The sequence below is a fragment of the Manis pentadactyla genome, chromosome X, assembly GCF_030020395.1.
Source record: "Manis pentadactyla isolate mManPen7 chromosome X, mManPen7.hap1, whole genome shotgun sequence".
NCBI classification, from domain to species: domain Eukaryota; kingdom Metazoa; phylum Chordata; class Mammalia; order Pholidota; family Manidae; genus Manis; species Manis pentadactyla.
Window position 1 is genome coordinate 111,650,611 of NC_080038.1, and position 24,474 is coordinate 111,675,084.

General features: G+C 45.7%; 1 protein-coding gene and 1 long non-coding RNA gene across 2 annotated transcripts in view; one reads left to right on the forward strand and one right to left on the reverse strand.

The window, feature by feature from the left end:
* LOC130681963 (uncharacterized) overlaps window positions 1–23,651 on the forward strand; it is a 31,112-nt gene extending 7,461 nt beyond the window's left edge. Inside the window, exons 2-4 of the long non-coding RNA XR_008995243.1 lie at window positions 15,432–15,745; window positions 20,320–20,365; window positions 23,431–23,651. This is a non-coding gene — a long non-coding RNA (uncharacterized LOC130681963). The remainder of the gene's footprint in view (window positions 1–15,431; window positions 15,746–20,319; window positions 20,366–23,430) is intronic.
* On the reverse strand, window positions 2,697–7,872 carry LOC130681954 (rhox homeobox family member 2B-like). Its single transcript, XM_057495839.1, has 4 exons — window positions 7,543–7,872; window positions 7,092–7,380; window positions 6,028–6,073; window positions 2,697–3,168 (listed from the first exon to the last, which is right to left on the reverse strand). The coding sequence occupies exons 1-4, from the start codon at window positions 7,841–7,843 to the stop codon at window positions 2,896–2,898; spliced, it is 909 nt and encodes a 302-aa protein (XP_057351822.1). The 5' UTR covers window positions 7,844–7,872; the 3' UTR covers window positions 2,697–2,895.
* Window positions 23,652–24,474: the final 823 nt, after the last annotated feature.

Here is a 24,474-nt window from a genome sequence, read left to right on the forward strand (position 1 = left end):
CCTCATTTTTAAGTGAGGAGATTAAGAACTGGACTGATTGAATAACTCACCCAACATCATCCAGCAAATTATTTGCAAAGCGGTTTCTCACCACCACATCTCCTGAATGCTCATTCAATGCTTAGTGAGTCATAGCATTTCAAGTTAACTATCAAGATGCATTCTATTGGGGTAATTGTAAATCAAGAGTTCAGGCACTGAAAACAAATTAGGGTTGACATTTTTTAATCTTGTTAATCGAAGTTTGATTTCATCTAATAGGTACAGTGTGGTAGTAAGAAAATACTGATGAATAGATGGTTCGATAGATAATACCTGGGATTTGAAACAAAGTTCATTTGGCTATGTTTCTACCTAGTATTGTCCCATACTTTGAAGTTTAATGTAGTGAAAGGTGAAATGAAATGGGGTCACTTATGTCAAGGGGCTTTAAAATGGACCTCGGGGGCCAGTAAGGAGGGGGACCTTATGTATGTCCTCACTGGAGGAAGCATGCACTTTTGAATTAGGCCAAACTGGCAGTATTCCAAGGACTCAGCCTAAACACATGCAACTTGCTGCAGTAAGTGTAAATCCGGGGACAGGAAATCCTGGGGCAAAATACCTAGCTGAAACCGAAATCAAGTCAAAGGAGAAATAAAGTTGAAAACCCACTTATTGCTTACAAACAGCCATCCAGCATCTCTCTCTCTCCTGGTGTGGCAGAAGCAAGCAAATATTTCCCCCTCCCCGCAACCTCCCAGGTCCAGATAAGCCCTAGCTCACCCAGGTAATTACCCCCTGATGTGAAGATGATCTACTTCTCTCCACCCCTTAGAAACACCTGTTGATATGGAGATGCACTAAAACCAGGTGAGAGATTCTGGAAATACTGCAATTTTACCCACAAGTAGGAAACTTTGCGTGGCAACTAAATACAGTGAGTTAAGATTAGATTTCTGCCACCAACCAGTCAAAATTCTTTGTAAACAACATATTCAAGAATTCTCTTTTGTCTTTATAAACCTTTGACTTTTGTAACCAGGGTGTGGTGTGATATACAACTTGGGTTGCTGGCTGAATCTGTGCTTCCCAAATGGCAGTTCTAAGACCCCAAATAAAAATGCTTTTGTTTTATTTCAATTCTGCCTCTTTTCTTGGTCAACAATGTCAATTTATATGACACATGGGCTGAAGAGTAAACTACTATGAAGTGAATTTAAGGCATACATTGCGGCTTTTGGAACATGTGTATATCCAGCCTCAGCAAATTAACAGGTGAGCAAGTAACTGAGGAAAGTAGTGGAAAGGTGTTCAGAGCCACTTACTTATAACAACAGTAGGTTACTGGAAGCACAAATGGAGATTTTTATTTGAATTTTTCTTTCACAAAACCTTTTCGTTTTGAACATAGTAAAAGACAAGAACTGCTAGAAATGATTAATACTAAAGCTCAAAAAGTTTTTATTAACTAAAATGCCATAAAATACTATAGTGCCTGACAAGACTATGAGGGAAATTAAAATGGCAAATTTAGGGATGATCTTGAGATCATTTAGGGATGATCAAAAGGCCTTTGTTTCATGGCCAAATCAAGAGCCAAATTTTTTTACATGCTGAGAAAAACAAGTAACACATGATACTATCAAACACAAACTTTAAAAAGATCTACAGTATTTCATGGATAATGTTAAGGGAGGGATAAGGGCAGGGAAAAAAAAAACAATCACTTTCATGGCCACATACATGCAGCACCAGTAATAGCTATCCAGGGGTTGTCTTTAATTTCCTTCCCCCTTTCCAATGTAGCATTAGCCGTGCAAATGCCTCCATGAGCTCTCCTCTTACTTATCAGTGTAGACACAACAAAGCTTAAGTTCTAAAAACCCCAAGTGGAAAAAGTCATGTTTGAGGCAGTCACGGAAATCTACATCTGGGGGACTAGGTGATGATATTACCAAGGGCTCATTGTTCCCATTCAAGTGCCCGGACAGCACTGGTTATGCAGGCAAAGGTCTCTGTTTTTTCAAAAGTGCACACAGATAAAGATGTAGAGATGAAAGGACCCATATGTCTGGAGTTTCACTTATCACAGCAAGAAGAGGAGGTGGAGCGAGGAAGAGAGGAGGAACGCAGGAAAGAAGGAAGGATGGGAGGGAGGAAAGAAGGTGGATGAAGCAAGTTTGGTCAAATCCTGGTGAACGATGAAGCTCGGTGATGGTTTTTATGGGGGTCTGTTAGAGTTCTCTGGCCATTGTTTAGTGTATTTGAGTATTTTCATGACAAACTTTTTTTTTGTAAAAGACAAACAAGTGGAACCTCTTCACACAAATCGCAGCGATGTAAATCACCCCTTATGTGTGTAAATTCAAGTTAATAAAATGTCTTTCCAGACTTCATTCTGATGCCATAAGAATTCTGGGCAGATTGTTTTTATTTTAGCAAGCACCACTAGTCATAGTGATGGTCCCCCTATATGCGTCCAGGAAAGTGAGGCTCAGATGACTCATGCCACCCCATCTTGCACATCTCTGTGGGCCCAGTGGTGCAGGGTGGGGGCACATGGGTGTTGGGGAAGGAGGTGGGTCCGTTGGGAAATTTCTGAGATGTGCACGGCCTCCTGAGGGTGAGTCGGGAATCTGACTACAGGAAAGGAGGCATTTCCTCAGATTTATTAACTGAACAGGACACAGAAAACAGAATTCACAACTTTATTGAAAATACAAAAACATGCCCTAAAACAGAGGGGCAAGAACTTTGGGCTGCTGAAACTTCAGCGGGCATTTGGGGAATGATGCTTGATGGTGAGATATGAGTGCGAATGTGGCTCAAAAGCACGCAGTGCCACACAGATCATTCCTGAGAAAATGGGGACTTCAAAAAGAACACAGATGGTAAGGCACCAGGCCTTGCCCCCTAAGGCCAGGCACGGGGAAGCCTACGTGGGAGCAACCAGGGCAGAACAGGCAAGACAAGAGGAGGAAAGTCCCGCAGGTTCAGCAGAGGCTGCCCCGGTGGTCCTGGCTCCGGAAGAACCCATATGACATCCAGCTCTTGAAGAATGGAGGCATCGCACAGTCCGAACAAGGTTAAGACCACGGTGCGGCCGAGCAGCACGGGCTGCGGCAATCTAAACCTTAATGGCCTCTGTTGTCTTCTCCAAATGGCCCTCCTCCTCCTGAACCAAACCTTCAATCGCAGAGAAGAAAGGAATTGGTTGAGTACACTGAGCATTTAATGTGCTCCACGTAAACACACAGCAGGCAGTGCTCCAGGCCCGTGACATTTAAACCGCATCCGGACAAGCTTTTCCCTTCCTGCTAAGACTGCAGGAAAGTGGCCACTGTGGCCTCCCTTCAGCGCACCCCAGTGACCGCCCACTGTGTGCCAGGCTGGGGCTTGGCTTTCTGCTTCGACCCTCTCCTCCCGACTGCCATGTCACTTCCCCACGCTTAGAAGCTGAGGAACTGCACTCTGCCCCTGCCGGGACTGCAACTACCCCTGGGATGGCTGTGCCCTGACAACTGCCCTCAGCTGTCCAGCTGCCACTGACCCGTACTCACTAGACCAGTGGCACCCTGCTTGCGGGGGAACAAGTGGGTGCCTTTCAAGTCATACTGAGGGGAACAGCACCCATTTGGAGAAGGCTGTGTTCAGGGTCCACTAAAGAGCCAAAAGGATGAGCCCGTTGAATCTTTCAACAGAAGCTTTCCGCCAAGGATGAAGGAAGGCCCATCCACCCTCTGAAACCTCTCCAGAGTGAAAACGATGGTACCGCAGGGAGGCTGGGTCACGGGGGCCCAGGGAGTTTGTGGCTTGTCTTGCTGGGACACAGTGTCCACCTGAAGCCTGGACACTGCCTTCGCCTTGCAGAAGTCGGGGGTAACGGGTGCTTACGCTAAGTGCGACCAACCTCAGCAAACCTCTTAAACCCTTGCCCAGCCCAGCGTCTGGGGGGAAGGAGGCACACCGCGGTCAGGGCCGTCAGTTCTGCACGCTCCACCCTGTTCCACCCTGCAGACCTTTCTGGGCCCAGGCCTGGGTTGGCTCTCTCTGCTCTGGCTGCAGGTCCAGGATGCAGGGCCATAGCCTCTGTTGCCCAGCACGGTGGGGTCCCCAGGCCCTGCTCCTCCCCCAGGAGATCCCCATGCCCTCCCTCATTCTGAGGGCAAGGACGTGGCGCTGACCTTTCAGGCAGGTAGCCAGCAACTGTGTGGGTCACAGAAGGGCTCCTCCCCAATATCTGCCAACAATTAACAGCCACAAATAAAGCCTGCCCTTCGCACTCCACTGTCCCCTCAGCATCTGAGTTAGGGAACTATGTTGGATCTCACATTTCTGGGAGTTCCTGGTCTGCGCCATTGTCAGGAGACAGAGGGCCCCCCCTCCCCCATCTGTGCCCTCAGATTCGCTCTGCCATCTCAGCATGTGGGTCCTTCTGCTGCATGAACAGGCAGTCTGCAACAGCCAGGGCCAAGGAGCTCGTCTGGGGGAGCCCAGGTGTACTAGTGGTCAAATCTGCATAAACATAACCAAAACGCAGAGCAGGCGACTGAGGTACAGGCCACTACTGGTTCCATATTACTAATCCTGGTTTCTTATTCAAACAGCTCCTGCTGTATGTGCAAAGTAGAGTGTGGGGCAGCCGCCATTAAAATACCGTCGGGGCAAATACTGTCTGAGCTCGCTCATACGTGGGACCTTACAAACAGAGGAAAGGAAAAACAAAATCCTAGAACAGGAGATGAAGATTTGCAGTTACCAGAGGCAGGGCTGCGGGAGGGGGCATTTGGAGTAGGGCGGTCCTCTTCCAAAAGACACAAGCTACCCTTTACAGTGTTAAGTGAGTCCTGGAGAAGGTAATGTACAACATGATGCCTGTAGTTCACACTGCTGTATGGCACACAGGGAAGCCAAGAGAAGAAATCCTAAGAGTTCTCATCACATGCAAAACACACTTTTTCTTTCTTTCTCCGTAGCCTTGAAACACAATTTTTCTTTCTTTCTTTGTAGCCTTATGGTAGATGTTAACTACACTTACGGTGGTAATCATTTCACAACATGTATAAGTCAAGTCCTATTGCTGTGCACCTTAACCTTATACAGTGCTGTATGTCAACTATATTTCAATAAAACTAGGGACCACGTCCTAGGGAAGTTCGGGCAGTAGAGTTTGGAAATGGATGGAAACCTCAGGTCGCTCTCCTTATTTGTTTCTGCCGTGTCCCCTTTCTTCCAGACCCCCACTGACCGAGCACTTTGCCTCCAGGGAGGGGAACCGACTCGCCGGGACGTCAGGGTTGCTCTTCCTCTGAGCTTGCTTCGCCTGCTTGAGGAAGCAGAGGCCTGGGCCTCCCTAGTCCTGGCCTGACCCGCCTGGGAGCCCAGCCCCCGGCCTTAGGCTGCCAGCACCCAGCGGCCTGCTTTGTTGGGCTGCTTTCCTGGCCCCCTGCCTGCCACCAGATCTGCTGCCTGCTTCCTTCACTGCACTCAATATATCTACCTGTGTGTGTGTGTCTGTGCGTGTATGAGTGTGTGTCTACCAGGTAAAGGATGCACGGATCCAAGACCACGTGAAATTCTCATTCACAGTTTCTTTTAACTTCAAAATGACAAACTCTCAGCCTGAGGGAATCTCGCCGCCACCTCTCAGTTACTGCTCTTACCCATTTTATGGATTAAATTAGAGCCTTAAAATACTTTGATTGCTCGCTCGTTGGAACCTTCTGTTTATGTATCTATCAGGGCCAAAGAGGATGAAGTACATTCGTATATACATATTCCTGTATACAAGGAATGGTATATTATGGCAATTTGTTTTTCCTTTAGGAAACCAGGTTCCCCTGGTAATGGGAAATTTCCAAATGCTGCCGTTCATCTGTCCTTTTTGGCACCCACCAAATCCCCAAAGTTCAAAACTTATTTCCTAAATAGGAAGAAGGCAACAGAAACACAGGAATGTCAGAAAGCGTAGGACAAGGGTGTCCAAGCCCCGCAGCAGGTTTTAGAATTGCTGCCCTGACTAACTGCTTTTTCGGGTGCACTCACCTGCACTGTGGCTTCAGACACATCCACGATTCCTGCAAGTTCCTGTCTGAGGGGACAAAATCACAAGTGTTCAGCGTTTGGACTAGTGGATGAATTTAAGTATAGGATGCGATCTCATTAATACTTTTTCCTTTTCAGGGAAATGTCAGTGATTTATTTTATGGACCAATTTCTGCAGTAGGAAAACTCACACCATGTCAAGATTTACAGTGAAATTAAGTCAACACAAAGCAGTTAAGAAAAGCCAAGTGTCCCAGGAAAAGGAGGCACGGTCCAAGACCACATGAAAATCTCATTCACAGTTTATTTTAATGGTACGAACTTCAACATGAGTAAAACCCTCGGCCTGAGGAAATATCGCCCCACTTCTCAATTACTGATCTTACCCCTTTCTATGGATTAAATTAGAGCCTTGAAACACCTTGATCGCTCACTCGCTCGACGTAACCCTCTGTATCTGTGTGTCTATCAGGGCCAAGGAGGCTGAAGTACATCCCTGGTAGACGTGAATGGACGGCACAAACTCTCTGCAGTTCACTCTCTGGTTCTGCTTAGCTTCCATTTTTCTGTGAGCCGCTGCCCCCATCCTCTGCACTACACTGTTCTGTACTATCCAGGCTGAAGCTTCCTTTAGGGACAGTTTTACCTCAAGAGCGAACGTTATGGAATGCAGAGAAATTACTAAATCATGATAAACGCTTTTCAGATGCAGCGCAGCGTTTACAAATGTAAAAGTCAATACCGAAACGACCCACAGTGAACTGATTTATCAAAATGTGAAAGAAAGGTAGGGACCCTGCCCTGATTTGCCCCTGCCGCGATTCTAGCACAACAGAGGAGCGCGGCTTGGTTTACCTCAATCCTGTGCACAACTATTTCCCTTGATTCCCGAAAGGCAGAGCCCTGACCCCCACCCTAGGACCCAGGTGTACAGGAGGGGACCCCAGCAGTCCTCCAGGTGGCTTTTAGCTCGAAAGGGGCGGAGGCATGTGGGAACCAAACGGGCCCCTGGGGCAGCCCACAAGCCCGGGGGTAAATTCGCGCCAAGCGGGGCTGTCGCTTACCGCAGGGCCGTGCTGGGATAGCCAGTGTGCTGGAAAACGTACTCCATTAGCAGCAGTTGGGAGTACGTGCAGGGGTGACGCTGGGCCCGCTGCGGCTCTTCTCTGGGCTCTGGATCCCCGATGGCGGCCTGCGCGGGCTGCTCCTCCTGCCCCGCCTCTCCAGGCTCTCTAGCTTCACGGCTGCCAGTGCCAACGGCCTCGAGGTTTCGCACCTCCACCAGGCCAGGGGCTTGGCCGCCATGGTCGCCGCCGCCGCCTTCTTGCTCTCCGCCTTCCGCAGGCCTCGCTTCTGCAAAGGAAGAAAGCCAAAGGTGAAGATCAGGGCGCTGGGGCCCAGGCTGTGGGAAGGAGGACATGAGGGGCAGCATCTAAGGGGTGTCCTGTCCGCCCGCCTCCCCCATGGATTCTTTCTTGGGAGTTGGCTGCAGTACATGTCCCGTCTGGCACCGACCACGCAGCTCTTCGCGGTCGTCCTCGGCTTCCCGTCTGCGAAAGCGGGCAAATTCGCGGCGGCACGGGGGCAGAGGCTCCATGTCCTGAGTGCGCACTCGAGGAGGCTGTGTGCGTCTGCAGATTCTGCGCTGGGCTCTCCTCAGATTCCTGGGACACAGAAAGCGCCAAGATGGCGGCCAACCTCCTTCCCCTTCCTTCTGACGCCTAGAAAGGCTTACAATGTGTCTAGCTGTACACGGGCTATGGTTTTTGCAACAACTCCTGGGGATGGGGGCAGGCCGAGGTGCGCATGCGTCCATCGACGGTTACAGTGTATCTAGTTGTACCGGGGCTCTGATGTTTTGCGACACTTCCTGGGGCTTGGGCCTGCCGGGGGGGGGGGGGGGGGGGGGCGCCCACCACCTGCTCCATCGCCTCCTCCCCAAGGCCTCCCACGACCCCTGCCACTCTGAGGCTCTCGGGCGCGGGCGGCTGGGCTGCTTCCGGAGGCGCCGCTGTGGCCGCCACGCTGACGGCTGAGGCCATTCTGGTCCCGGCCGGAGAGCCAACGCGCGAGCCAGAGCGGCGGCCCGGCGGGGGGCGGGCGGCTCTCCTGGGCTCGGCGCTCCTCGACCAACTGCGGCGCTTCCCCGCGGAGCATCCCCTTCACGGCTGCGCGAACCAGGCTCCGGAGCCGTTGTAGCCGCGACAATAGGGGGCGCTCTCGTGAGCGGGGCCTTGGCGTCCCGAACCTGATGCCACGCTCCCGCCCGAAGCCACGGAAACCCGGCCAACAGTTCCAGGCAAGCCGACAGACTGCAGCCCAGCGCAGTCTCTCTCCCCGGCTCCGGAGGAAGCAAACACACAAGCCAGCCCCTCCCCCTCACCTCTCCGGTTCAGACACGCCCTCACTTGCCCAGGTAGTCACCCATTGACAGTGGGGTGAGCTTCTCTCCACCCCCGAGGATATGCAAATGCACCAAAGCCAGGCCAGACACCCGCGAAATGTTACAATTTTACCCACGATGCATTTTTAAATGTTTTTTATTTACACCCACTTATTCTTTTATGTAATACTATGTTAGTTGTAAAACGGCGATTGGCATGATGAAAATTGAAGGAATTCGTACAAGTCCCAAACAGAAAGAACAAATCCACTCACATCTCACAAAGATGAAATAATCAGGGCTGATATCGGTGATATTCAATGCTGGTTGATATTCTCACAGACATCCCTACGCACACAAGTATAGAGAAGAAAGGGTGAATGGATGAGTGTACACAGAGAGAGAATCTAGTAAGACTGGAATCATACCGCATATGCTTCTAAAAAATAAAAAGTACTAAATATAAAATTTACTTCATTTAACAGAAGACAAAGAAAGAAAAGAGATAGAAAGAACTGCTGAACCTGAGAAAAGTATTTCTTGACCACAAGAGACATTAGTCTCACAAAATTCCCTTTTCTCCAGGCTCCAGTGAGCTTGTCCCTGAGACATAATGTTTCTTAATAGTCTCCCAAGATGCCCACCTATCATTAAAAACAGCTGCAGAAATGTGCCAACAAGTGCAATTAGGTCAAGTGAGGCCTGCTTCATTACCATGGGGCCTCCTGTCCTGGACACTCGTGACGTCCTGGTCCTCACTGGTTAGAAATTGGAGATCAGAACTGGGCAAGCAGAGTGAATCGCTAAAAGAACCAGAATATGTGACTCCTTAAGCGAGCTTCTTTCCATTACGCCACATATGCCTCAGGGTATGCGGTGGCGCTAAGATATATATTATGGAGTAATATTTCTGAGGACTTCCTCTGTAGCTAGACATGGTGCTAGGTACTTAACGTATGTCATGTCATTTACTCTTCTCATCAGTTCTATGACATAGGTATTGCTATTATTCCCATCTTGTAGACAGTCTCCACACAGAAGTCCTCCCTAATGTATATATGCATGCATATACATACACATATATTTACTTATATTACATAGAATATATTTATACTTTACTTACATATAATATCCATATATATACATACACTTACTTATATACAAGGACCAGAAGTATTTTTTTCTTTAGAAAATCACATTCTCTGGTAGTGGGAAATTCCTACAAGCTGGGTTTTACATATCCCATTTTCCACCCACGAAGAGCTAAGGTTCAAAACTTATTTTCCAAACATGGCTAATTGTTTTTTGTTCAATATTATTTTCATTTACACTGACCTGCCTGCTGGCTTCAGTCACATGCATGCATCTTGCAAGCTCCTTTCTGAGCGGAGAAAACCACAAACATTCAGCATATGAAGTTGTAGATGAAATTAAATACACCATAGTCAGTTCATGGTTGCTTTCATTTATTCATTTTTTATTTTTTTAAATTAAGGTATCATTGATAGACAGTCTTACGAAGGTTTCACAGACAACATTGTGATTTCAACGTTCATCCATACTACATGATCGCTTTTAAATACTCAACCCACAATACCTCTCCCCTTGTATATTACTCTGTAGTACCCAGATGGTCTTCTCTCCACACTAAATTTAAGGGGCACCAAAAACTCAGGATTCTGGATAAATGACGCTTTTTGCACGACTTTTAAAAATCCAAATTATTATTATGAACGCGTTAACAAAAACTTGAAGATAGGATCTGACCCGCCACTTGCACAACCAGCCATGCCTTACTCTTCTCACCTTGATCATGACCCTGGCTCCAATCAACCACTGTATTCAAAAACCTGGCTTCTGCTGAAGTGTCCCTGCTTCATTCATTTTAATGACACATGAAAATAATTACCTTGGTGCCCAAGGGCAGGAGGTCTCCCAGTTGCCTTGGGACCCCCAACTGGCCTTTGGCTTAGGAAGGGAGGGAAGAGGCTCCGAGAGAGAGAAAGAAGCCTGGGTCCAGCCAGTGCTCCCTGGAAAGTGAGCGTGCCTGAGCATGCTGCTTACCAAGCCAGCATGGCCAAGTAGGGAATTCGTTGTAAAACGCTCTCCCACTCCTGTCGCTGCAACACATGAAAGTGGGACGGTAGAGGGTCTGCTGCCTGTCCCCAGGCTGCCTGGGCTCCAGCCCACCGTCCTCCCAGAACACTCCATCCACGGGGCTAGCAGCTCCCACGCCAACATGGCCCTTTGCTGGTGCTCCTGCTCCTTCCTTAGGTTTGCACTGTATTTCCTCCTCGTCTTCTGATGCAATCAACGAGATCACAGGAGGTTTTGCATCTGGAAAGGGGGAAAGGCAAATAGACAAATGCTCCGCTGTCCCACGGAAAGTTTATTTCCTATTGTTGGCTGAAGCACCTGTCACCATCCAGGCACTGACCATACAGCTAATTCTCCCCAGTACTCATTGACTCCCGGGTAGTCATTTTCATCCCTGCTGCACCAGGGCAGAGACTATCTTCATGTAGCCGTGCCTCTCTGCAGACTCTGCGTGGGGATCCATGGCAACCCCAGGCTGGGGTCCACAGGTGTAGCCAGCAGCCCAGTCAGGTGCTCTAGGGGTGTCTGGGCGCAGTGACAGTGTGTGGGTCTCAGGTTCAAAGCACGCGTACTACATGTTAGTCACGGGCTACTCGCTTTTTCACTGCCAGTTGCAGTAGGTGGGGCCTGCTGGTGCATGCATGTTAGTGGGCGACCATCAAATATAAAATGTTGTTCATAAATATAAAGAACCCTTACAAATATAAATTTTATATGGCATTTGAATGCATGGTAAAAAACATATTTGCTCTTAGAATCATGTGCACTACTAAGAAATCTTACAGAGAATGCCCTTAGTGGTTCTTATCAACTTCAAAAAAGTTTTAGATGTTTTTGCATTTTATATGTTTATGTAAATATAAAAACACTTAGGAATAACTTTGTTTTATATAAAATAAATATAACCAACCTAAAATTTTTATATTCAGAATTATTGAATTCTTAAAATATGGGCATATTTACATTTTAATATATAATTAAAACCTAAATGTATGATTAACATAAAATGTATTTAGAATATAATTATTGAACTATCAAAATATAAATATTTAAATTTTTTATATAAATAAAATCTAAATATATAATAGAATATGGTAACATAATTTATAATTTTCTATTATGAACATTTTGTATATTATTTACAAATGTTTTATATATTTATGCATACTAAATTTATAAATATATACCATATAAAAGTATTTTTTAAATGTTTGAGGCTCACTAGATTTCTTAAAGGCATTCTCTTTATAGCATTTCTTATTAGTGCACATGATTCTAAGAGCAAATATATTTTTCACCATTCATTCAAATACTATACAACAATTTATTTGAGCATATATCCATATACACCAAAAATGTGTTAGAAAGACACTAGAAACGTCTCTGACCAATGAAATCATAAGTTGAGGAAGAAGAAGGGTGCCTGTAGGGTGTGTGGGTGTGTACTGAATGGGGGATCTATAGTGCAGCTCAGCCAGGTACACCCAAGTTAGTGGGGTGCCTGTCCAGAGCACGGGGCTTTGCTTGGTTTTACAAGCTGATTTGGATACGAAGAGGAAAGAGAGGAGACCTCATTCTAGCTCTTGGAACAAAGTTTGGAGATGTCTTTTGACCCAGCCCTCCATATCCAGCAGCCAGTAACGTCAAAGGGGCTAGTAATTAAACTGAAATGATTGGCCTGGAGGCTGCTTGCTTTAAGTATTTGCAGTGATGCTGAAATCAAAGCCCTCCATGCAACCTGTAGCTCTAGGGGATGGATCTTGGGGAGAGATTTGCCCAGCACTCTGGATGGTCACATGCAGTCTGGAAGAAACCCAGTGTGCCCCTTGAGAAAGTTTAAGTGCTCCAGAGTTTTACAAATGAAATCCACGTCAGAGGACAAGTACAGATCCCTGCCCAGTGCCAGATACTTGGGTTCTATCCTCAGCCAAGGAAGAGTGAGGAAGGAGAAAAAGCAATGAAGTAGGGTAAGAGAAAAATAGGAAGAGAAAGGCCACCAATAATGAGAAGAGGCAGTTAGGAGCACAGGTCCAAAGCCTGGCTCACTGTGTGTCCTGGGCCAGTACATGAGCCTGTCTGACTCTCAGCTTCCTTACCTGAAAAATGGCGATAATGACAGTGCCTACATCATAGAGAGTTTTCGTGAGGGTTCAATGACTTAATGCATGTAGCTTCTTTCTGCAACTCCAAACATCCAGCTCATTAGTATATCTTAACTGCATCTCAAAAACACATCCCCACACCTTTCACTTTTCCCACATGCCTTAAATCTAACCACTATCATCCTAAAGCGGGGCGTTGCATTAGCCTCCTGTCTCCATGTTTTCACCTTTCCTGCCTATGACCCTTCTCCACTTGGGAGCCAGAGTGATGTGATGGGTAAAATGTGAATTAGACTCTGTCATGCCTGCAAATTATGAGTCATATAGTGCTTGTCCTCCTGTTGGACCCAGAATAGGCACGTAAAACATGGAAACTATTATTTCATTACTATTTTCTGGCTCCTAGGGATAAAGTATATAAGGCTCCAGAAAAAGAACTGTTGATTGACATAAGCACTCTTCTGATACACTTGCTGGCACAGAGCTTATACATGAAGAAGCCAACATAGGCTTATTGGCTGAAGCACACTGGTTAAAAAAAAAAAAAAAAAAGACATGATACAAGTGTCATTTTCACACGAAAATGTCCCTATCTTCACTGAACACTGCCAGAGGATAGCAGTCTCTCCTCTCTTGGACCCTTGTGAATAAAAAATATGAAAGTGACTGAAGTAGGAAATGTGAGGCTGCACAGTGTAATGGTCATTTAGGAAGTTTTATTGTCATCAGCGCAATTCATCCTCCTAACACCCCATTACAACTACTAGTTAAAACTGTTATCCCCATTTTAAAGATAACTAAACCAAGGCAAAGTGAGAATAAGCAGCTCGTCAGAGTAGCCAGAGAGCAAGTGGCAAACAAAGCCAGCATTTGGAAGCCAGCAGTCTGGCTCCAGAGCCCTTGATCTCCCAATCAGATCTGTCACATCAGACCATGATTCCTAGCTACTTTCGCTTGGAATAGAACACCACCTTTATTTTAAAATAAAAATTAAACTACATCTAACTTAAAAAGTTGAAGTAAATACTGGAATAGCTGGTATGGAGGTAGAGCAACACTCACCTAGAGGAGAGGGACTGGAGGTTAGATAACAGTGGAGCCCACTGTGGAAATCTGTGGAAGGACACACCCCCTGTGCTGTCACAGATTTCCTAACTAGTCTATTGCAAACCATGAGGAAAACCCGTTGGGTCTCTCGTGTAATAACTGATTCAAGGTTGAAAATCCATCATCAATAATCTAGCCAAGAGGAGGGGAGGCCTGCTAATCCCCAAGTGCCAGCCTGCAAAGGAAACAATTTGGTTGAAGTCAGAGAGAGGTTGTGGGATTGCCATCCCTGGACATCTTTTTAAAAGTGAATTAGTCAGTCACCACATTCTAGCTGAATTTTAGGTGTCCTCCAGAAATATGAAATGGGAGGCACTTACCCATTAGGCGCAGGAGGTGAGGTGCCTCAGCTCCATGATACTTACAAGGACCCGCAAAAATGGTTTCTTTCATAAAACGATGCTGAAGACACTGGTGGCTGCCACGGTAAAAACAGGGTAAAGGACATAAAATTCCAAGCCTAGGGCCCACTATTAGAAGCCACTTTAAATATTTGGGATATGAACACCACTGGAGCATCTACAAAACACGTCTTGAAGGGAGAACCACCGAGCCCTCAACCTGGCCCGGATCTTTTTTATTTGACTATAAATAAAATGTTATTTTTTCCTGAGCAAGAGGTCAGGATGTTATTTCCAGGAAAAGGGAGGAAAGGGGCTAGTTTATATAGGGAGGAGGAGGAGGAGGAGCAGGCAGAAAGGTGGAGGATACTCACCTGGGTTCACAACAGGAGCCCACCCAGCACAGGGAGCACCCGAGCCTGTGTGGGGAACATAGCAAGATGCTGGAGTGCAGTGCAGCGGAGGAAGCATCCTCCCCAAGGGAATTCAGATCGTGTACTCCACTATGGAATCCACTGTGCAGTGCAAGCGTTCTTGGATGCACTAAGCACGGGGCTGGGATCTGCACCTGCACTCTGATGCAGATTCATTACTAAAACTTTGGAGAACTTGAACTTTGAGGGACGCTTTGGGTTTCTTGCAGAGCACACCCGACCCAGAATGCTCTGCAGACCCAGCCTCAAGCTCCTGTGCCGACACCCTGGGGAACACGGTGGGCTCTGCCTTGAGTGCACGTGCAGAAAATCAGGAGGAAACAGCCCCCTAATTAATCATTTCAGCTTATTAACTCGTAGCATATGCAGGATGCCAAATGTGGAGGGTTGGACCGTAAGATGGTCTCCTAACTTTTCACAAGGGCTCCCCATAGTTGGTGTGAGGTCTCATGCCTTCCATCTCTCCCCACTCCCGACCCCTCCCCAAAATCGGCTTGCATAATCTCGCACAACAGACACGCCTCCTGACTCATTAGTAAGCTGAGCTGTAGAGCCCTGACTCTGCACACGCCCATCCCCCCACCACACGTCCTTCTCATAGCACCCCTTGTGGCCACGCCCCAGCCGCTTTCGCGCCGAAGCAAGTCCCACTCACTACAACTGGCGGGAAAGAGACAGCCAATAGCAGTCGTCTGAAGGGGTGTGGGCAGGCCTAGAACCAGCCCCAAACCAGTTAGAACCGGTAGCTGGCGCCAGAAAAAACGTCTGTGCCGGCCGCTCTGTTCCTGGCCAGAAGTTTGTGGAAGCGCACGGCTTTTGCCTTGCTCCAGCCATGGAGCGTCAGCCCAGCGGCAATTACTATGACCTGGGCATCTACTATAACCTGGGCTACTTCTGCCTGGGAACATACGAAACCGGAGTAAGATCTGGATTCGTGCAGGGTGCAGCATCAGACGAGGAAGGAGGTGGCCACCCTGGCGAAGGAACTCCAGACCTCCCGGGCGATTCCAACCGTGAAGGTGACGGGAACCGTGAGGGCGACGGGAGCCACGAGGTCGACGGGAGCCACGAGGGTAGTGGGGGTGGCCAGAAGAATCAACAGCCTGAAGACCCGGCTTGTGCGGCGGCGGCTGCCGAGGCTGCGCTGCCCCACCGTGGGAAGCGACGTGCCTGGCGCGTTAAATTCATGCCGGAGCAGGTGCGGGTGATGGAAAGCATTTTTGAGCAAACTCGGTACCTGGACAGGCTCACAAGGTAAGTGGCTTGCTCCAGGGAGCACTCTGTTCTTCAGGAGGTTTAGGTTCATTTCCAAGCACCTTTGTCTCTCCCCCAGCCTCCTCTCTCCCTTCCTAAGCCAAAAAAGCCACCTGTGCCCCAAGGTTGGGGGATGAGAATGCCTTCTGTGCAGCAACAGAAATATTTTCACACAGTAGTTATGTGAATCAAGTCTGGAAACTGGTTGGTGTTTTTTTTTTTTAATTGTAAAATTTACGTAAAGGCAAAATTTAGTATCTCTGCCATTTTTAAGCCTACAGTCCAGTAGTGTTATGTACGTTCGTATTGTTATATGACCGCTCTCCAGGACTCTTCCTCTTGAAAACTAAGAAGTCTATACGCAGTGAGAAACTCGCTGTTCGCCCACCCAGCTCAGCCCTGGCACCCGTTTTGTACTCTCTATTGCCGTTAATTTGACTGAGTGCCTCATGTAAGTGGAATCAGTTTTTCTTTTTGTGACTGGAGTTTTCCTCTTAGTGTAATATCCTGAGGCTTCATTCATGTGGTAGCATGTCTCAGAAGTCTCTTCCTTTTTAGGGCTAATATTCTGTTGTGTGTAAATGCCATATTTTCTTTACCTGTCCCTTTATTAATGGGCACTTGGGTTGCTTCTGCCTTTTGGCTGCTGTGCATAATGCTGCTGTGAACTTGGGTGTGCAAGTATCAGTTGGAGTCAGTTTTCGATTATTTCAGGTATAAACCCAAAGGTGGAATTGTTGGATTGTGTGGTAATTCTCTTTTTAATTTACTTTAACAACTGCTCTACTGTCTTCCGTAATGGCTGCACTGTTTTACATTCCCACTAGCAGTACACAACGATTCTGATTCTCCTTAGTTTTCGACACTTGTTATTTTGTTTTTTTGATATTAGTCATCTCAATGCATGTGAAGTGGTAGCTCACTGTGGTTCTGATTTGCGTTTTGCTGTTGATTGGCGATGTTGAGCATCTTTTACAATGCTTATTCGAGTCCTTTCCCCATTCTTATGGTTTATAAGACTTTTTTCCTAATTTTTTTATTATGGTGTCGTTAATATACAGTCACATGAGCAACATTGTGGTTGCTAGATTCCCCCCATTATCAAGTCCCCACCACATACCCCATTGCAGTCACTGCCCATCAGCATAGTAAGATGCCAGAGTCACTACCTGTCTGTCTTCTGTGTGCCATACCGCCTTCCCCGTGCCCCACCCCCACATTATGTGTGCTAATCATAATGCCCCTTAATCCCCTTATCCCTTCCTTCCCACCCACCCTCCCCAGTCCCTTTCCCTTTGGTAACTGTTAGTCCATTCTTGGGTTCTGTGAGTCTGCTGCTGTTTTGTTCCTTCAGTTTTTGCTTTGTTGTTATACTCCACAGATGAGTGAAATCATTTGGTACTTGTCTTTCTCCGCCTGGCTTATTTCACTGAGGTCCATCAGATCCATACCCTCTAGCTCCATCCACGTTGTTGCAAATGGTAGGATTTGTTTTCTTATGGCTAAATAACATTCCATTGTTTATCTTCTTTATCCATTCATCTACTGATGGACACTTAGGTTGCTTCCATTTCTTGGCTCTTGTAAACAGCGCTGCAATAAACATAGGGGTGCATGTCTTTTTGAATCTGTGATCCTGCATTCTTAGGGTAAATTCCTAGGAGTGGAATTCCTGGGTCGATTGGCATTTCTATTGTTAGTTTTTCGAGGAACCTCCATACTGCTTTCCACAATGGTTGAACTAATTTACATTCCCACCAGCGGTGTAGGAGGGTTCCCCTTTCTCCACATCCTTGCCAGCATTTTTTGTTGCTTGTCTTTTGGATGTTGGCCATCCTAACTGGTGTAAGGAGATATCTCACTGTGGTTTTAATTTGCATTTCTCTGATGATTAGCAATGTGGAGCGTCTTTCCATGTGCCTGTTGGCCATCTGAATTTCTTCTTTGGAGAAGTGTCTCTTCAGATCCTCGGCCCATTTTTTAACTGGATTATTTGGTTTTTCATTGTTTAGGCACATGAGCTCTTTATATGTTTTGGATGTCAACCCCTTATCGGATATGTCATTTATGAATATGTTCTCCCATACTCTAGGATGCCTTTTTGTTCTACTGATGGTGTCCTTTGCTGTACAGAAGAAGCCTTTTAGTTTGATATAGTCCCACTTGTTCGTTTTTGCTTTTGTTTCCCTTGCCTGGGGAGATATGCTCATGTTGGTATTCAAGAGATTTTTGCCTATGTTTTCTCCTAAGAGTTTTATGGTTCCGTGACTTACATTCAGGTCTTTCATCCATTTTGAGCTTACTTTTGTGTCTGGAGTTAGACAGTAATCCAGTTTCATTCTCTTACATGTAGCTGTCCAGTTTTGCCAACACCAGTTGTTGAAGAGGCTATCTTTTCCCCCATTGTATATCCATGGCTCCTTTATCATATATTAATTGACCATATATGCTTGGGTTAATATCGGGACTCTCTATCCTGTTCCACTGGTCTATGGGTCTGTTCTTGTGCCAGTACCAAATTGTCTTGATTACTGTGGCTTTGTAGTAGAGCTTGGATTTGGGAAGCGAGATCCCCTCTGCTATATTCCTCCTCCTCAGGATTGCTTTGGCTATTAGGGGTCTTTTGTGATTCCATATGAATTTCAGAACTATTTGTTCCAGTTTCTTGAAGAATGCTTTCGGTGTTTTGAAAGGGATTGCAGTGAATCTGTAGATTGCTTTAGGCAGGCTGGCCACTTTGACAATACTAATTCTTGGTACCCAAGAGCATGGGATGAATTTCCATTTATTAGTGCCCTCTTTAGTTTCTCTCAAGAGTGTCTTGTAGCTTTCAGGGTATAGGTCTTTCACCTCCTTGGTTAGGTTTATTCCTGGGTATTTTATTCTTTTTGATGCAACTGTGGATGGAACTGTTTTCCTGATTGCTCTTTCTGCTAGTTCGTCGTTAGTGTATAGGACTGTGACAGATTTGTGTGTACTAATTTTGTATTCTGCAACTTTGCTGAATTCAGATAGTAGTTGTACTTTTGGAGTGGATTCTTTCAGGTTTTTTATGTACAGTATCATGTCATCTGCAAAGGGTGACAGTTTGACTTTTTCCCTCCCAAACTGGATGCCTTTTATTTCTTTGTGTTGTCTGATTTCCATGGCTACAAACTGCAGCACTGTGTTGAATAAAAGCGGGTAGAGTGGGCATCCTTGTCTTGTTCCTTTTCTCCTGATGTTTTATTGTGGCAAAATACACATAAAATGTAGTGTCTTCACCATTTTTAAACATACAGTCCAGTAGTGTTATGTACACACATATTGTTGTATAACTGATCTCCAGGACTCTTCATCTTGAAATCTGAGAAGTGAGTACACTGTGAGCAACTCACTGTTCCCCCAGCCCCCTCAGCCCGGGCAACCGTTTTGTTACTATCTGTTCCCATGAATTTAACTACTCTGAGTGCCTCATGGAAGTGGAATCATAGTTTTTTCTTTGTGGGACTGGCTTTTTTCACTTAGCATCATATCCTCAGGGTTCATTCATGTCGTAGCGTGTCCCAGAAGTCCTTCCTTTTTAGGGCTAATAATATTCCATTGTGCGTAAATACCATCTTTTCTTTACCTGTCCATTTATTACTGGGCACTTGGGTTGCTTCTGCCTTTTGGCTATTCTGAATAGTACAAATATCTTCCCAAGACCATTTTCAATTATTTTGGGTATATATGCAGAAGTGGAACATTGGTGATCATAGGCTAATCCCATTTGTAAATTTTGTTTTTTCCTTAGCAGCTGCATCATTTTACATTCCCAAGACTTCCAATTTCTTCACATCCTTATCAACACTTGGTGTTCTGGTGTTTTGATAGTAGCTATCTTAATGGGATGAGGAGGAAATCAGTGTGGTTTTGATTTGCATTTCCTTAATGAATATTGATGTTGAGCATCTTTTCACGTGCATAGTAGCCATTTGTGTGTCATCTTTGAAGAAGTGTCAGTTTGGGCCCTTTGCCCCTTTGTTAATCTGGGTGTTTCTTTACTGTCGAGTTGTAGGAATTCTTAATATATTCTGTATAGTAACTCCTTATCAGATACATGATTTGAAAATATTTTCTCCCATTCCATGGGTTGTCTTTTCACTCCGTTTGTGTCCTTTGATGCACAGAAGTTTTAAATTTTGATGTAGTCCCATGTATGTGTTTCTTGCTTTTGCCACCTGTGCTAGTGGCCCTTTTTAGTAAATAAAATTTTAGTGGAATCAGGGAAGGAGAGTGAGGTACTGTCATGCAACCCCAGTTGATGGATTGTTCTTTTATTAAAAGTTGTGATAATTTGTTCATTAGACTCTTTGCATTAATTTTTTTTAAAGGTGCATTAAAATTATTTTTCTTGGATACTGAGTTGTCAGTGCCACCTTAAATTTTGAGGGGAAGCCATCTAAAAAGGAAGCCTGGGGCCGTAAATGACAGAAAAGTTTACTTGGGCGGTCTTGAGGGGAGACTACAAATTTAAAACAAGCATAAAATGTACATATTGAATGTTATCCACAACTGCGAATACTAAGACATTTGTGGTTTTCTCTCTTCAGAAGCCAACTTGCAAGATCCATAGGTGAGACTGAAGCTAGAGTGCAGGTGAGTACAACTGCATGGCAGGGCAGCCGTTCTGAAGCCTGCTTTGAGGATTGGACGCTTTTATTCTAGGCATTCTCACATTCGTGTTTTTGTTGTTTTTCCACTGGCAAAGAACTTTTAACCTTAGGGATCTTTGCAGGTGGAAAATGGGATATTTAAACTCCAGCTTATGAATATTTCCCATGACAAGTGAGAACATGATTTCTTAAAGAAAAAGGGAAAAAAAGGAACTGCTTCTATTCTGTGTACAAATCTAAATACATATATTTTACAAACATATAGATATGTAGATCTATATATACATATAGAATATATAATACCCATATACATATATATGTGTATGTTCAATAACGTTCCACTCATTCTAACAGTGGTATCCTGTAGGGAACACTTCTGTGTAGAGTGGGACTCATCCTAAATTTGGAAGTACTCAAATTAATGCACAGAGCAGGTTATGAGAGGGTTCAGTTGTGCTAAATCACTTAAAACCAGACATAAGCTGTTAGAAAAATGAGTGTGTTTATAAATGGGGGAGTGAAGGAGTAACTTTTAATTAAGCTGAGACAGAGGAAGATAGCTTAAAAGTCCGGTTGCCTGATTCTCTCACTGGTGTTTTTAAGTGTTTGGTAAGGCAGCGTAGAGCGGCAGCTCTAAAGTTCAATTTTCTTTAATTCTTTGATGTATCAACCTGAAGACATTGCTAGAATAGCCACATTATGGTGAGAATGGGAAGAAAGTTTTGTAAGCTTTGAAAATTTGCCTAAAGAATGAAGCAAGCAAGAAGAATGTTGAATTAATATTAATTTGACCTAACAAGGGAGAAACAGGTCAGGAAAAGAATTACATATAGTCAAAATAGGTCTTTACAGACACCATGCAAATGCAACATTATGAATCTACTAAATGTGCCAGTATTCTCTTGAGGAATTTCTAACATCTGAGGAATTTATTTTTTTCCATTGTGATGGTACTACTTTGAAGAGGTGAATTTTGTGGAATCTGTTTGGTGGGGGAGGGAAGGATGGCCCTCCTTTCAGGGTAGATTCATAGCTGTGTTAATTTCAAGTACTTTTCATTCCCCCAGGAAATGATACTTTTTTTCCCATCTGGGACAAATGGGCGGCCAAAAAAAAATAAAAAGAACCCTAAGGTTTATCAAAGAGGTATTTCCCCCCAAAGAAGAAAAGAAAATCGGTATGAGTTTTGAATTCATTAGCTTTGCTGCAGTGCACATTTGAGTGCAGTGATGAACAAAGAGCTGAAGGTCTGGCACTGGGAGTGCCTGAAAAGCAGCCCCACACAGCCGACCATTGAGTGCTGGCGTCCTAATGCCAGAGGCTGGGCTCACAGGCCTGGCTCGGCTTGGGAAGGGTGGGAGGAGGTTGGGAGCAGTTTCTTAGGCCGGCAAGGCATATTGCAGAGGATAAGGAAAATGTAATGCTTGGTGAGTAGCTTGCCCCCCGCTCCGGGTTTATATAGTGTTCTCTCACTGGCGTTCTGAAGGCAATGGGAGCCACGAGGAACCACAAATCAGGAAAAAAAACGTCAGGGTTCTCATCTATTTCCAAACCCTGCCGCATGCATTTCCATGAGAAAATTAATACACAGTCTTCCTCCTTTCTTTTGCAAATAGAACTGTTTGGTGAAACCAATATTGGGGATAGAGACCTAATATCAGCCCAGACCGCTACAGCCAGCTGTGGGCTTTGGTTATGTTTATGGAGATTTGACCACTGGTGCCTTTGGATCCCGCAAAAATGAGCTCTATCACACTGGCCTTTCTTAAACATGTATTCCTGCGGCAGAAAGACTGCAAATACTAAGACAGGAGAGCGGAAATGAGGCTTCAGGCAGGGAAAAAAGGCCCTTTGTGTCACATAAAATTCGCAGTTTGGAAATTTCCAAAAGGATTTAAGTACAATGTAAAGCCCATTAACTAGGACACTGAGAAGATAGTGAAGTTGGACTGACAGTTTTGCTCTGTTTGCAAAATTAGTTGGCGGATATTTAGGGAGGAGCCATGCTACAACCCCTTAGCCTCATTGTTGTCACCTATGTTCCTAAAATGCCTGTTCCACGTTCTTGCCTTAAGAATAAGGGATGGGATTGGGACCTCCTGGTTGAGTAGCAGCGCCTAGGATAACCTGCCATGCTGGACAACAGCGGCTGTGGTCCAGGATCCTGGAACTGTAGCCAGAGCAGAGTGGGCTGACCTGGTCCTGAGCCCAGGAAGGTTTGAAGGGTGGGGCAGGTTGGAGCATGCAGAATTGACAACAGTGACCATGGTGTGCCTTGAGATGGTCTCGACTTCCCTTAATGCTGCAGGTTACAAGAATCAAGGCAGTGTCCAAGATGTCAGCAACTCTCAGGTCCCAGTTAGACAAGCCACACACTCCTCAGGACCCTATGGCCAGGCCTCCCTAAAAAGGGGCAGACTGCGTTTTAACTCTCGAGAGGTTTCAAAGGACTCATGACCCCTAGGACATCCATGAAGGAAACCTTGTCTAAAAATCCATGTTCCTTCCTATTGATTATTTACTTCTCACTGAAGATAGATAGGCTTTTCAAATAGGGAGCTCTTCCCCTCAATACGAATTTAAATAGGGCCCACTACTTACAATGTCCAAATTCCCCCGCACACAAGCTGACCCTATCCCTAGTGAGGAAGGGGCAAGAGGCAGCTGGACAGCTGATGATCCACTGTCAGGATACAGACCTTTCTTTATCCTGTAATCAGGCCTGGGATCAGCAGCAAGGATTGGTCCAGTTAATAAGCCAGACTTCCAGCCAATACCTGGAAAAAACACTAGAATATTAAAATTGGGAGCACAGAGACAAAGTAATAAACCTATTCCAGAGCTTGGCACATAGCTGGAGCTGAGGGTGAGCCGGAGGGAGGGGGTGTGGTGCTAACTTTGCGGAGTTATTTTAGCAATAATTAAATAGTTTCTCCTGATGCAGTTTGAAATTCGAATGGCAGATATAAAGTTGCATGCTGTGTTTTTTCTATGATGGCATTAACTGTTTCATATACTAAACCAATCCTATTTTCCCTCTGATTATAGATGTGGTTTAAGAATCGGAGGGCCAAGTACAAGCGAAATCAGAGCACCTCGTGCCCAGGAACGCGCCAGCTGACCCAGACCACCCTGCCATCGTAATGATGGAGGGGCCCTAGAATCCTAGTTCCAGAGCTGGAGCACAGATGGATGCTTCTGGCGCCATGGGCCCATGGGCCACCCATGCTGCCCATGCCACCCTTATCCCCTCCACACTTGTGTTATCAGTAAAGACGTACATTCTCAATATATCTGTCTCTGTGTACCACATGGGGCAGGTAGGGTATGAATGGCAATGGGCAAGGAAATGCCGTTTACACAGAATGACAAGGAGGCCTCCTTTCATGAGGGACATCCCCGAGTCACTGTCAGTAGGCCCTGCATGTCACAGACGTTTCCCAAGTGCCTGTGATGAGTTTGCAGCGGCCCATATATTCTCCTCCATCCCTCCCCCAGCACCCCATTTCATCCCCACCCTGCCCCTCTGTGACCAGAAGGAAGGGCAAGATAGGACGAGGGGAGTCCTTAGTCAGAGAGCAGTGTGTTTCCAGACAGACCAGCTCCATTGGTGCTGACAAGGTCAGGCTGCACACTGGACTCTAGGGGAAACGTCCTAAGAAGCTCCTCAAGGCGATTTACGGGAAGGTGGCTACCAAAATTCATTCACCATGACCCAAATTCGGTTCACTACCCTCAGCTTTTGTGGGGGAGATTGGGAAATAGAAGTGACTCAGGCACTTGAAAAGAAAGATGAGAAGCAATTCCATCAAGGCCAGAAAGGGCTCTTCTCCCTTTTCTCCTCTCCTCCCACCAGCCCAGGAAAGCATATTTTCTGGCTCCGAAGCTATCAGGCCTTCAGATGTATGTTGCCACCCTCCACATCCTTGAGAAGATCCCAATTCCTGCTGTTTAAGGAGACCTTTTAGTTTAATGCTGCTCAAAGCAAGAGTAGGGAGACGGTCTCCTGAACAGTGTTCCAGAATAATCCCTCACGGGAAAAAAGTTGTCATACCTTTGCTTTGCTCATCCTGTCTTCTTTGTGTGAAACTG

Bases quoted from the DNA above. Each gene is read 5' to 3' on its own strand.
- LOC130681954 (XM_057495839.1), bottom strand. From the start codon at position 7,843: ATGGACGCATGCGCACCTCGGCCTGCCCCCATCCCCAGGAGTTGTTGC. The intron at 7,381-7,542 runs GTCGGTGCCAGA...CTTCCTTTGCAG, and splicing joins CGACCGCGAAGAGCTGCGTG to AAGCGAGGCCTGCGGAAGGC. The intron at 6,074-7,091 runs GTAAGCGACAGC...TTGTCCCCTCAG, and splicing joins TATCCCAGCACGGCCCTGCG to ACAGGAACTTGCAGGAATCG.